Source organism: Setaria italica, chromosome IX (genome assembly GCF_000263155.2).
Source record: "Setaria italica strain Yugu1 chromosome IX, Setaria_italica_v2.0, whole genome shotgun sequence".
Lineage (NCBI taxonomy): Eukaryota > Viridiplantae > Streptophyta > Magnoliopsida > Poales > Poaceae > Setaria > Setaria italica.
In genome coordinates, this window is record NC_028458.1 from 8696767 (window position 1) to 8710623 (window position 13857).

Consider the following 13857-nt stretch of genomic DNA (forward strand, 5'->3'; position numbering starts at 1 on the left):
ACATCCGATGTGACACTGTTAAAGTTTAGCACCTCGTATCCAAACAGCCCCCAAAGCAAAAAAGGCTTTACCAGGATGAGGCTGCGCTGGAGGAGGCGGTCAGCGATGCTCATGAGGATGTCCTTGCTGTACTCGGGGTGGCCCTGGACGCCCATGACGCGGTCCCCGTAGCGGAACATCTCGACGCGGGTCTTGTCCGACCGCGCCAGCACCTCCGCGTTGGGGGGCAGCTCCCACACCTCGTCCTGGTGGAACTCGATCACCGGCATGTGCACCGGCAGCTTCAGCGGCGCGAACAGCCTCGCCGCCGCCGCCGTCGGGTGGATGCAGCTCACCCCGATGTCCCAACCCTTGGTCGACCGCCCCGTACGCCCGCCCAGCGCCCGGCACAGCAGCTGCATGCAGTTAACATCAAGCAGTTAGTGACATGGCAAACTTCAGTCTTGACAAAACAAACACATTATCGCACAAGTTTGTATAAAATTTCTCTAAATTAAAGTTGAAATATAAAGATCGAGCTGTCATGGGATCAGGTCAGAGGTACGCAACGATGGGCCAGGTCGCGCGTGACGGGAATAATTATGCTGCCCGGTGGCTCCAAACGCTTTCCGATCGGCGGTTCGCTGACGACGCCGGGAAGGGGCCATTAACAATGCCTGGGCCGGCGACAGGTCGCCTCCGCCCACCACCTCCTTCCTTCCTCGGATCCGTCCGACAGGACGAACTCGATCGATCGGCAGAGCCATGTGCGAGAGAAAGGACGCGGACAAGGCTGGCACGACGGCCTGACGGGAAGCCTTGACGCCACCTCCGGACGGCGCCGCGAGATCTAACTCGGCGCGGCGTTTTCCCTTCAGAAACAAGCGATCCAAAAGCAAACAGGCACGGACCGTGTCTGCACGACTGCACAGTGCACTGTCCTCTCCATGTTTGGATCTTTGCAGCTGTCGCTGTCGTCGTTGAAGAACATGCAGGCTCGCCGCTCCTGTTTCAACGGCTGTGCTTGTACAGCTGCGGAAGCCTCCCAGACTGTGCCTGGCATGGCATGATTGTAACCTAAGCTTTTTGATATTGCGCTGGGGACACATCCTAGGTTACGTTAACGATTAAAGAATTAGGGCTTCGCGTGTGTGTGATGGAAGAGTTTGGAGACCGGCTCCAAGAACAATCCAACTCGAGGTTCTCCACCTGAAGAAACAGGCAGATAACCCCGGCTCTTCAACCAAACCAGGGACAGCGACCATACTGTAGCCACAAGCCTAGCAAGAAGGCCGGTAGCAGTCCAGGTCCAGCACCTTGATTCCTCTTAGGCTTGGTCGTAGCCTAGTCGTAGCAGAGCGACGCTCTCGTGCACTGTCCCAATTTGGGGGACTTGTATAAAACGTGTAATTTTCCCAACAAATTTCAAATTCAACATGAAATTTAACTCTTTTCACATGTTGTACGTAAAATTGTAAAAACTCTTTCACTTTAAGTAACAAGGATAGGGGAAGAGTCCTCACATGGTCAAGGTTTCCTGCCGATGCTCTGCAGGCCTCATCTGATCTAAAGAAAATGTTAAAGAGCGCATACGCGCGCTTGCACGGCGCACACGCCCTTTGGATGATTGCCAGATGATACGCTAGTAGTAGCGTCATTTCAAAAGCAATCGCCCCCGGCGAGACGCGTCACGCCATTTGTGCTATCCCTAGAACATTTTAAATTGCAGGTGTGGTTTACGCGCCAACTCGAAATCATACGGCGACTTGCTAGGCAACGGTGAGATCTCGCAAAAAAAAAAAAGAAGGAAAAGAAAAGAAGAGAGGACCTTTTTGTTTGTGGGCGACCAACGACAACCGAGCTAACACGGCCACGTCACCCCACGTGAACTCAGCGAGGCCAGGCTGGCGTTTTAACCTATAATTTTTTTTTCTCTGGTGGGATGGCGTCAAGCTAGATCAGCGTGGAGATTATGCACTCTAATCAGCAGTGTGTGTGCCCACTTGGTTGCTTAGACGCAAATTAAACTGGGGACTTGTGAAATGAAGTGAGATGGTCAGATGAAGCGAAAGAAAAGCAACCAGATGGCAGAGCGGTGGTGCCCGGCGCGCACATGGCAGACAGACAAACAGGTGGAGCTCCGGCGAGGCGATGCCACGGGAGGTTTCTGGCCACAACCACGAGCGTGCCGCCGATGGTGGTGGGCCGGTGGGGGCACACGGCCACGGGCTCACTAGTCGCCCTGCGATTCGTTGACAACTCCATCTTTATGGCCCTAAAGCCCCATTTCATATGCTAATAAAATGGCGCATCGTGGCCGTTAATTAAATGATGGCCTTTGACTGTGGCATTGGAGTACGTCCAAAACCATGAAAAGTTTGGCATTTCTCTGTTTATGCCCGTGATGGCCTCATCAGCACGGTCGTTCCCTATTTTAATTACGCTGTCAGGTACCATTTCCTTCCCTATTTTAATTACCGGCCGCAAAAGAATAAAAAAACTCGAGTTTTTACCGAGCGCTGGTTCGTGTGGTGAGCCCCTAGAGAAGGCGCTATAATGACGCCTCTCCTACCAGCTGCTGTCGCTTTGCATCGCGCCAACGCCGGAGACCCCGGTTACGAGCTACGCGCGGAAGGAACAAGACGACCCAGCTCGAAGCTCTCTCTCTCTCTCCCCCTCTTTTTTTTACCATTTTACCCCCCGAGAGGCGAGAGAACACCAAACAAGGCAAACCGAGAACCAACCAACCAACAAGAACTGGACCAAACTAAGAGAGGAACAAATTGGCACCTGGTGGCCGAAGCAGACGCCGAGGATGCGCTTGCCGGCGGCGTGGAGGCGGCGGATGAGGTCGACGAGCGCGAGGATCCATGGCTCGTCGCCGTGGGCGTCGGCGCAGCTGCCCGAGATGACGAAGCCGTCGAAGCCCGCCGCCTCGGCGTCGGTGGGGAGCTCCCCGCGGAGGGCGCGGTAGACGCGCCACGTCTCGCCGTCCTCCTCCAGCAGCGCGCGGAACACCTGGAAGTAGCCGTTGTACGCCTTGCGCACGTACTCCGAGTCATCGCCGCACTGCAGCACCGCGTACGACCCCGCCGCGACCGGGACGGCCGCGACCGCCGCGGCGGCGCTCTCGAGCGGCCCCATTCCCATGGCTGGCGGCGGCGCGGCGAGGCGGTCTCCGGGCCCGGGAATGGAGGCGGAGGCGGGGATCGGGCGGGTGTGGCTGATTCGCTTGTGGCGAGGTGGGAGCGGAGAGGGATGGGGGAATGGGTGGGAGCCGGGAGGGCGAGGGCGCTATTTAAAGGACAAGCTCCGCCGGTTTTCCCTCGGGAAAAGAAACTAATGCGATGCTCCTTTTCCGCTTCGCCCCTCCTAGTTCACGAGTATTCATTTATCAACTATTTCAAGTCTCCATCCTCTTTCTCGAGGGCTATTTTTTGAAATCTTTATTCGGCGACGGTGCTCGCATACGGCATGGTACATTGGTACCGGCCTTCCGGGCCACCGGCGATCTGCTGGCCGCTGATGGGGGCGGTGGTTTTGGACTGCGCGGGGCGGGTCTCCGCGCTGTTTGTCTGCGTGCCGCTTCTCTCCGGCAGATCCTTTCCCTCTTTGTTTTCTTCTATGCCTCCCTCGCCTTGCCTAGTATGCGGCCCGTAATTTGATCTGTTTGAACAGCAAATACCACAGCCCATTTTCTTCTAAATTGTTGCAACGCACCGGTGCGTGTGCAGATGCGTCAGGGTATAACTGAGCAACAGAGCCGTTCCGTTACTACCTGCACGACACGAACCGTCGAACGGTTGCAACGGGGGCATGATCCTCCTCTCGCTCCCACTGCGACTAGGAGTAGACAAAGGCATGACCAGCCAGGCCATGGCCGCATTGCTACCGTTCGCCTACTGTCGAAGCCATGCAAGTTGCAGCGAGTGATTCCGTGGGAATCCACTACCGAACTTGGCTGTCACGAAACCGGCTGCTACTTCACGAGCTGCTGTCCTTCTCTGGCGCCTGGCGCCAATAGGAAAACTACGGAATCCGCACGAGCTCCGAGGTGCCCGGTCCGAGGCGGCCAGCCAAGCCATCACAAGAGGTTCGCTTTCTTTTTCTTATCTTGGGGGCAGGAAAAACCTCGCACCGTGTAAAAAGCCCGCAAGGTATAACCGGCCCTTGGAATGGACCTGGACACGGTCTCGAGCGAAAAATTGTCCAGGTTCAATGAACCGGCGGGTCGCTTAAGATTTTCCGCTAGTATCACTCTGGTTGAGTGGGTGAGGTGAGAAACTTCGCGATCGGAATTCGGATGTATGCTCCCTTCGCTTTCGGGGTTTGCCGAATTTTGACAGATACATGACCGAATGATCTTCGTCGTGGGTCGTGGAAGTGGAAGGGTTTGGCAAATGTTTTAGAGTGAAAATATTGTCACATTTCTTCTTACGGGCAAAAAAGGAACAGTGATCCCTCATCGTCCTCTCTAGTGTGATATAATCTAGAGTACTATCCTACCTCTGCCAAGTGTCACGGTTCTACAAACAACCACATGTTAGTTTAGTGGCACATTGGGAGTGAATTTGGTAGGCTCTGAATCTTCGTACGAATCAAAGCCCCACCTTTCTATTTTCCTGTGTAAACTATCTCAAACTAAATCCACATGATGTTGCTATTCATGTCCATTTGTATATAATTTAGATACAATCATACAATATTCTCGACCGTGCGCTTTCGAACCTGGGATATAAAATAAGGGAGTGTCTATATATTCGCTAGCCTTTTGAAATCTTAGATTTTAGTCACTTATGCGATATGGATAACAAACAAGACAACACATGTGGACCCATTAATTGCATGAAGCTTTAGCACACATCTTGGATAAAGAAATATATTTTGTTGGACCCATCTTGTCAATTTGATATCACATTTGTGTATAATGTTTCCACTGTCATGTTCCACCCAAAATTTATATCAATGGAACAGTATCGAGATTGTTGTAGCCATGAAAGCAGTATCTTTGAAAATTCTACATGTATAGTGAAAGAAGCTACCTTCTTAAGCAATTTACGCTTGAGGTTCGTTCGTCTATATTTCTAACAAAGTAAATTTAAATAAACAAAGATATTACATGATTTTATAAAAAAGTGTTGCTGTCATGGTTTTCATATGTTAACTTGAAACTATAGCTACAAAGATAAGCTAAATAATTGAAAACTTGTATTTTTAGTAACATGGTATGTTTACTCTCGTACTATCTTACTCCATTAGTTCGTTTTTAGATTGTGTAGTTTAATTGTTCAAAATTTGATCTTTGACCGTAATTTTGCCTATAGTATTTTTTTAATAGTTACAAAATAATATGGAAAGTGTTTAAGTACGAATAAAAATGGTCTTTGACTATAAATTTTCCTATAATTCACATTTTATTAGATTTAATGTTACTCAAATCGTCATTTTGGATTGCGCCCCCCCCCCAAAAAAAAAAAGAGAGAGAGAGAGGGTGCATGCCATCTACCATCCACACTTGCCAGCCTGGCAGGTAAGTGTGTGAGGAACGGAATTACCTTTTTCAATTTTGGAATCGTAGAATTGCCCTGTTTTTTGGGGAGTCCTACTCGAAAAATGTTACGAAATGCTCCAAAGCGTTGGAAAGGAAGATGGGTAGTATGGTAATTTGGTCGCTTATTAGACATGGGTGGCATTGTTTAATTTCCTCAAGAAATTGCCCTGTTTTACTAGTGTTTTCTTACAGGGCTCGGTACGGTACCTACACGTGGGACCGTGCAGCAACATGCACACATGCAAACACCGAGAGAGGGAATACCGAGGCGCGGACCACATGTGCTGGCATGTGACACCACGCACCAGTGATTCGGATCGTCCTTTTATTTTATTTCTCGCCGGCCGCCTGAATTGTTATTTCTTTTACAAATTCGAAAACATTGCCTCATTTCCCCCCCAAAAAAACTTGATGCCCGTACAGCGGGATTTGGCCAGGAGGTACGTAACTCAGTAAAAAATTCAAATATTGCTAGCCCGGGCACATGGGAATCTCAGTACACTTTGACCGAATATTTCAAGACGAAGTGGAAAAGGGAACTCCGTTTCGTCGCCCCTTCTACTGTGGCGTGCGTGCGCGTTCAAGCGCTATTAATCTTGTGCCTTCTGTGTCGTGTGTAACTTAACGTGAATAAATTTGGTTGCCATTGGAATAATGTGGCTGGTCATTGGTAGGGTAATAAAAGGGCACCAAACTAATGGTGTTAAATGCTGAATATATGGTTGCATAAATTACATATGTAATAATGCAATGGATGCGCAATCAAAATCCGATAGAATCAGCCTGCATGCAATGGATATTCGTTTCCAGGGCAAAAAAAAACTCGATCCGCATTTATAGATTTGTGTATGTGTATATGCTGTTAATTTTGGCAGAGTAATTGACATAATGAAGATCAATCATATTCGTAGGTACTGTAGTAGTAGTAACTTAGTTACGTGCATTGTTCTAAAACGGAATGGATTACGGATTGATGACCGTGTTTCCATTATTAGTACCTGCCGTATGAGATTCCTACTACACACCTAGCTCCTTTTTCTTCTTTTTGGAAAAGATTCACACGCCTCTTTATCTTTATCGTCATGACATTAGCTGGTGGTGTGTATCGTAATGACACTGCCAAGACATATATCAGTCACCAGTAGAATACAGCAGTTGAACCTAGATTTTTCTTTGTTTCCCTTCGGAAGCATTTCAGTTATTTTCTGCTACGTACATGCTGAATGTTCATTGATTCGTTCCACATGGAGTGCAATCAAATACGTACTACTCCTACTCCTGCTGCTGCTGCTGCTACTACTACTACCGCGCCAAAATGAGCTGTTTGGCCAATCTTGCTTAACTTTTCATGTGAAGAAACTGGCTCAATCTGCACATTTGTCGCCGTTGCACAGCTGAAAAACCGGTGCGATGATCAAGGAATCCCAGGGTGACACGCATCGGACGCCTCGCGCGAGCTGACTCATCGGCCAACATCGTCTCGGCGGGCTAGCTACGTACGCTACTACTAGCATCACACAATTCACACCCTTGTCTGCTTTGTGCATCAGCGATCTCGATCATCTCCGTCGTCATCTCATCGCCAATGCACACCGTTTTCGACCGATCGATCGACCGAGACCCATGCGCTCCAGCTCACCAGCACTAACCGCTAACACCTGCGTCGCCTTGCTCTAGCTCTACCACCAGCTGGCTATAGCTGCATGCGTTGGTTGCCACTTAATAAGCTCGATCTCGTCAGTCGTCACCCCAAACGGCCAGCCGGGTTGGTGCCCAAGTGTCTTGGTGTTGATGAGGATTGCCAAATCCAGTGCGTGGCCAGGCCAACGCTAATCAAGCGATCCAACTGAGGCGCTTAATCCGGCCGCATTTGCTTCGCCGGTGCGTCGAACCTGGCCGTGTTTCCGGCAACGTTGCGTCCGAACGTCGGGCAGCACTAGGTGCGTGCGCCTGTGTGCCTACTTTGCTTGCTTTTGGTGGCAGTGGCACGCGGCGTGTCTGCGTGTGATTTCGGTGTCTCGAGCTGAGCGAGCAAGTCATATTCAGCTCAGCTGGGAGGAGCGGACAAGATGCATGGCCCTGCGTCGGAGAGCAGTATGCTTTTGCTTCGACGAAAGATGTGATCGATCGGCGCGCTAAGCCAGAAATCCTGCCGCCCATGCGGTTCGTGATGCATGCAAGCTAGGCAGCTAGCTTTAATTTGTTGATGATTCTGTTGAGGAGCATGTGAGTTTGCTCACACGATGGTTGCAAACGAATTGAACTAACAGGGCAGTGGTGTGATGTCAGGTAGCCCTGCTATTCTTTTTGTAAGTATTAACACGAGTTTTGTTTGAATTTTTGGTGGAAGATTTTCTTCTTCTTCTTCTTGCATTGGGAAAAATTGATAAATTTTACTCGTGTCATGTGTGTACCAAACTAATAAACCAGTTTCGTCGACAAGATAGCTGGTGATGAATTAGGCAAACTGGTTTATTAGTAGTATTACTTTGGGATTGTCCCTTCTCCTTTTCCATGGACGTACTACAGCATGGGGTTCAAGTCTCAAGCGTCCTTCGCGTACCGAAACCGATAGAAGATTTAGAAAACGAAACCGCGACGCTTGACCACGTAAACTAATTAATCTGAACTCGTACGCCGCAAATACCAGGTAGGCCGTTGCAAATTGCAATGCCGGCCCTTGGTGTTTCTGAATTTGGAAGGCGGTCCAAACAGAGTAACTAGTGCACTGGTTACCTTTGATGCGTGATCGTGATGTAGCCGCGGCGGCAGTAGCAGTAGAAAATAACCTAATAACCATCGTTTTCAGAGATTAAATCAGAGAAACTAGGTGCATGCCTAATTCCTCAGTCATAGTGGAAGACCAACGGCACGACCTTTTGTCTTTTGAACCCCGTGAGGTAAACATACCGAGTCTACGGTGAAAAACTCCGACCACCTCCACGCGGTCAAATTATAAGTAACAAAGAGTAAAACTTGCGTGCTTGCGTAAGCTCCAAGTCGTCATGGATCCGCACGGTCCTCAAATCACCGGTCGATCGAGGCGAGAAGCTGCGAAGCGCCCGACGGCCGCCGCATCTGGCTGGCTGGCCGGCCGGCCGAGTGACCTGGCGGCGGCCGTGCCGTGGCCCGTCAAAGCAGGCGGCGCGGCCACAGGGAAACTGCAGAGGACAGGGATCAGCAAGGTCCGCGTAACGCACGATCCCGTTGACTTTTCGCAACGAGTATAGTGTATCACAACGAACATGAACAACACTGCGTCATCTCCGATTATTCCTTTCAAACTTTCAAAGCCGTTTATTGCCAAATGGAATTTGCTCTGTTTTTTTTTCCTTCCAAGCGGAACTGTTTCTCTTCTGAGAACGCGTCGGACGGAACTAGGGATTATGGAATTAGTTACGTGTACCGCGCATTGATTGGATTGGACCTAATGTACCACAGATTGATTGGATTGGAGTATTTAGTTTGCAAAATGGGCCCGGCCTGTCTGGGACACGTTAGCGCCAGAACTGCCTCGCACACCAAGCAACAGCAATCGGGTCAATATACGAAGGCATGCGTGCCACGTCATCAACCGGACATGCAAGAACGCGCTTGGACCATCTCGGTCGTCATCCACCACCAGCACGGGTCGTACGTAGGTCTTGGGTGCGACGAACTCTGCCATTTCGAAAGCGTGCACGTTACATCTCGTGGTACACCGTACACGTCTGCAGCAGCGCGTCGTTTCGGTCAACCACGTGTGGGTCCCACGTGTCAGCGAATCAACTCCGTCCAGGCTCAACGCCGTTTAGAAATGCCGATCGATTCGTGTCTCTCCTGCCTAGGTGTAGCTTCTCTATAAACAATTTGCTGCCATCCTAGTTGCACGGTAGTAGAACCGAACGGGTTTCCACAACAATGTTGCGATCCTAACGCAGCCTAGTAAGATCTTGCTCAGTTCTGCCACAAGATTTTTTTTGTCCACCGCAACGTGATGTGGACAAGTCGCAGCAGATAAGGAATACACGATGACACGAAACCACCAGAGGGCTGTGCTGTACTGCTGTGGCCGATGGCACGGGGTCGGACCAAAAACAGCCGTGCCTTTGGCGCTAGTGAGTAAGTGAGTAGGATTCCATACCTTTGCAGCACACGGGGGCGAAGCTAGCTCTAAATTTACGGTGGTGCACAGCTCAAGGAGCATACAAAAATATATGACAATACATGACAAATATTAATCTAGCTAGTGGTAAAAAATTTCTTTTTCCTGGTGCATGTGCACCAGTACATGCATCAGGAAAATTCTACCTAGCTTCGCCCCTGGCAGCACATGTTTTTTTTTCCCCTCGAGGAAATCAGGAAATGCTGCAGTACTTGTACCGGAAAGATTTTGGCAATCTGCCACGTCTGTGATCCCTGCTGCCTCATCCTCGCTCCTATCACATCGGCATGGTTTGCAACTGGCGTCGACCGTCCAGCATCTTCCAACACTCTTGGGTGAGCCTACTGCCTTTAACTATTCTCCCAGGTGGGGCATGATTATTCTTTCACTTCCTTGTACAAGTACAAATGCTCCTACATCATTAACGCATGGCAGTCAATTAGCCGCTCATGACAAAATACATCACAATTACAAGGAAACAGAAATAACACAGAGTCCGCAACGCTAGCGGTTTTCCGGGAGCTTCTGCAAATGATCAGCCCCACACCCACGTGGGCAAGCTCTGAAGTCTGATTGTGTGAACCCCTTCCCAGCAAATAAAGCGAAATCAATATTCCCAACCCTTATTTAACAACTACAGACTTTCAGATTTCATAATCAATTGCATGTGATGGCTTTGGGGGGGGGGGGGGGGAACAAGAAGAGAGAAGGCACTAGCATACAGCTCAGATGCATGGCAGGTATGAGGCTATGACACACAGGCCGCAACAACTCAGCAGCTTTGTTTACGTGATCCGATCACTCCTTCCCAAAGAGTACCAGAGACTAGTGTCATTCACCAACCTGGCAGTGCTCAATTCAGCTAAATGATGCACCAATCAGTGGCCTCCCGATGCTATCCTATCGGCGATCACGGATCGATCAACACGACCAAACCAAACCAAGCCGTGTCCCTTTCCAGCACGCTGCAAAACACCAAAAAGCATTGAACACGGCAAAGGTGCCAAATGGCATGCGCTGCAGGAACACCAACCCTGCATGATTCAGAGTCAGAAAGGCAATTATGTGAGTCCATAGGCAGTATCGTTGACAGGGAAAATGTAACATAGTTTCACAAACAAGCATGCACGGTGACACTCTGTCCACTGGAGGCAACAACTTGCCCATATTGGCATAGGCAGGGTGATAATGTGGATCGACTACGTGTGATGTGTTTTTTCATTGGTCAAAATGTGATGCTAATCGTTATGGAAAACCATATGCTTTCTTCTTAAATGAAAGGCAGTGCTCCTGCCCATGTTTGTTCAAAAAAAAAAATGTGGACGGAGATAACAAGACTGTACACATAAGAACTTGTTTGTTTCAGTTTCCGAGGTGTTAAACTTTAACAGTGTCACATCGGATGTTCGGATGCTAATAAGGAGAACTAAACATGAGCTAATTATAAAACTAATTGCAGAACCCTGTGCTAATTCGCAAGATGAATCTATTAAGCCTAATTAATCCATCATTACCAAATGGTTACTGTATCACCATATTGTCAAATCATGGACTAATTAGGCTTAATAGATTCGTCTCGCGAATTACACTCCATCTATTAGTTTTGTAATTAATCTATATTTAATATTCCTAATTAGTATCCAAACATTCGATGTGATGTCCTGTTGCCAAACAGCCTCTAAAAAGACGAGAATGATGAAATAACACAATCGGAAGCATCAAGGTACCAGTACCATACCACCTCCTTTCTATGAAAGTAGGCACTCTGCATGTGACGACATGACAAAACCCAATAGATATTTTATATTCGTACCTGAACATGATTGGCCCATCACTGCTCTCTGTCTGTACTTCTGAACATGTGAAAATTGAAGCCAAAAGGAGCGCGATCCCTTCAACAGTGTTTGGCACAAAGCCAGTAGGCATACATTATGCACATCTCACAAGTTGACAAGTAATGGAATTTGTAGTAAAGAAAAACGTAATAGAACTTAATTTACGTTAGTGTTTCGTTCACTGTTTTGTTGCGCAGGGGTACCAGGATATGTGCAGGCAGAGTAACAGCTTAGATTACTGTCCAAGTTTCTTTCTGAAATATGCAGCTGATGTCTCAGATGGTTATGATCACAAAACAAGTACAGATTGGAATTGAGAACTATCATTGTCGCACAAAAAACAACGACGGAGTCATGCACAATGACATCAGAATCACTAATGAAAGATTGGCAGAAACGGAAGTTAACAAATGTTGTTTCACCACTTCATATAGGAAACATATCCAACGTATGATAAGCCTGACAGCTCAAGAATTCATAACTACTACAGCTGCAATCACAATCACCACAAGAAAATTCTTTTAAGACGTCAAGTTTTGAAAGGGTACATCATCCTTTACAGTTTAGCCCATAATGAGTAAATAATTGACATGGATGTAAACTTTTTAACCTTTCCTCGTCTATTTTTACCCCGTATGTTACCAATAAAGCTAGAAATAGTACATAGATAGCTCCTTAGGTAGATAGTACAGTTAAGAGAAGCAATTCTTCAGTGTCTTCGAGAAATAGTGAGATACATATCAAAACACTTCAGTCACTTTTTAAAGAATATGCAAGTAAGTCAGAAACGTTATTAGAACGTGAGGTAATCTATTTGAATCCATTACAAAATCAAGCAGAACTATGGAAGCTTTGATATGAAAGGAGAAATGTTACCCGATGTTTCAGCATAAGCTCCTATTGGCTGACTAGTGCTAAGACAACCTGAACAAGTTGTTTATTACTAATAAACAAAAAGCAAACTGAATAAAGTAATAGAGCAGTACAGAACAACGTTCCCAGAATGGTTTGTCCAAATGACAACTAAAAGTAACTTTTCGTTGCTTTTATCCAACATCTTGATGTTTCATAGTGCCAGCCAGCGCATTGATTAATCAAAGCCTATTAGGTTGTCTTTTTCAGGGCACAGGTATCATCCAAGTACTTTGGCGGCAGTCATGGCAATGCTGTGATGCAGCTGACTCTATAATCTTGTGATACATGTTTTGTAAAAATGTCTTTGATTATTTGAGCCTAGAGTCCTAGACAGACTAGTGGTTGGTTACTCAGCATACCATAGATAGTGTAATGCCTTTTTACAAGCAGGAGATAGTTTATTTGTTTCCAGTTGCGGCAGACTAGGCAAGCAATACACTAACAATTCTGCTTGAATAAATGGATTCATCTCATTCCGCGAGCAGCAAGCAATTTATACAGGGTATTTAAATAAACTGAGACAATGGAAAGATTTTAAATGTGTCATTATTGATATTTTGATGAGCCAATAACACTTCTAAAAAAAGAATCAACTTCAATGTCAAGCAGTTTACATTAGTTTCAAAAAAAATGTCAAGCAGTTTACAGCCACTGTAAAGAATTTGTTATAACATGAACAAAGATATATCACCTGCAACTGAAACATTCAGAGATTCCTCGAGAAGTATTGGTCTAGCATTAAAGAAGACAGGAACTGAAAGGAGCACTATCATTCCAGTGAGCTACAGGCATGCATACATTGATCACAACAGTCAAATCCAGATTGCTTGTGAGTTATGACTCAGGATGCTCTTGCCTGTAAAGTGTAAACAAAGCAAGCATTACCTGAAAGCATGCCTTTGAAGATCCAACTGAGAGTGAGGGCGGAACAAGTAGAAGTGACGCCAATAGAAGGTGATAGTGTGTTCTATTCTAGGACAAGCACCATACGAAGTCAGCCCTTTGTGCTTTGGTGTATGTCTTGTTTATGTAATGTAGTCGCTGAGCCTTCCCTGAAAGGTCAGGTGGGCGCTCTCCGCCACCCATTGCTCTTTCAAAAAAACAAAAAAGGGTCCTGTGAAAGATGTCATTGTGGTGCCGGCATCATGCCAGGAGTGTTGCTGATCTTAGTTTTCATTACCTAGATAGATCTGATATCACTAAGAACGAAACCCAACTGAGAAGCCACAAACCTACAATATTGTTTCAGGTATTCCAACCCAACATAAATTATTTGCCTTCCCACTGAGTGGAAAGCAACTTTGTGGTTTATTCTTTCACTCATAAATTTATTCATGTATGGGTCAAAGGATCAAGAAAAATGCCTGGGCGTGAGCATTCAGTGTCAAATGCTCAGTTCTGTTGCAAGGAATTGTTGTACAATAGTCAGTATT

At 47.1% G+C, this 13857-nt stretch overlaps 1 protein-coding gene across 1 annotated transcript in view; it reads right to left on the reverse strand.

Moving 5' to 3' along the window:
* Positions 1 to 3260, reverse strand: part of LOC101784304 (gamma-glutamyl peptidase 5) — a 4020-nt gene extending 760 nt beyond the window's left edge. Inside the window, exons 1-2 of the mRNA XM_004982096.2 lie at positions 2770 to 3260; positions 72 to 395 (exon numbers count right to left, since the gene is read on the reverse strand). Of these exons, the coding sequence (XP_004982153.1) occupies positions 72 to 395; positions 2770 to 3129 (684 nt within the window). The 5' untranslated portion in view covers positions 3130 to 3260. The remainder of the gene's footprint in view (positions 1 to 71; positions 396 to 2769) is intronic.
* Positions 3261 to 13857: the final 10597 nt, after the last annotated feature.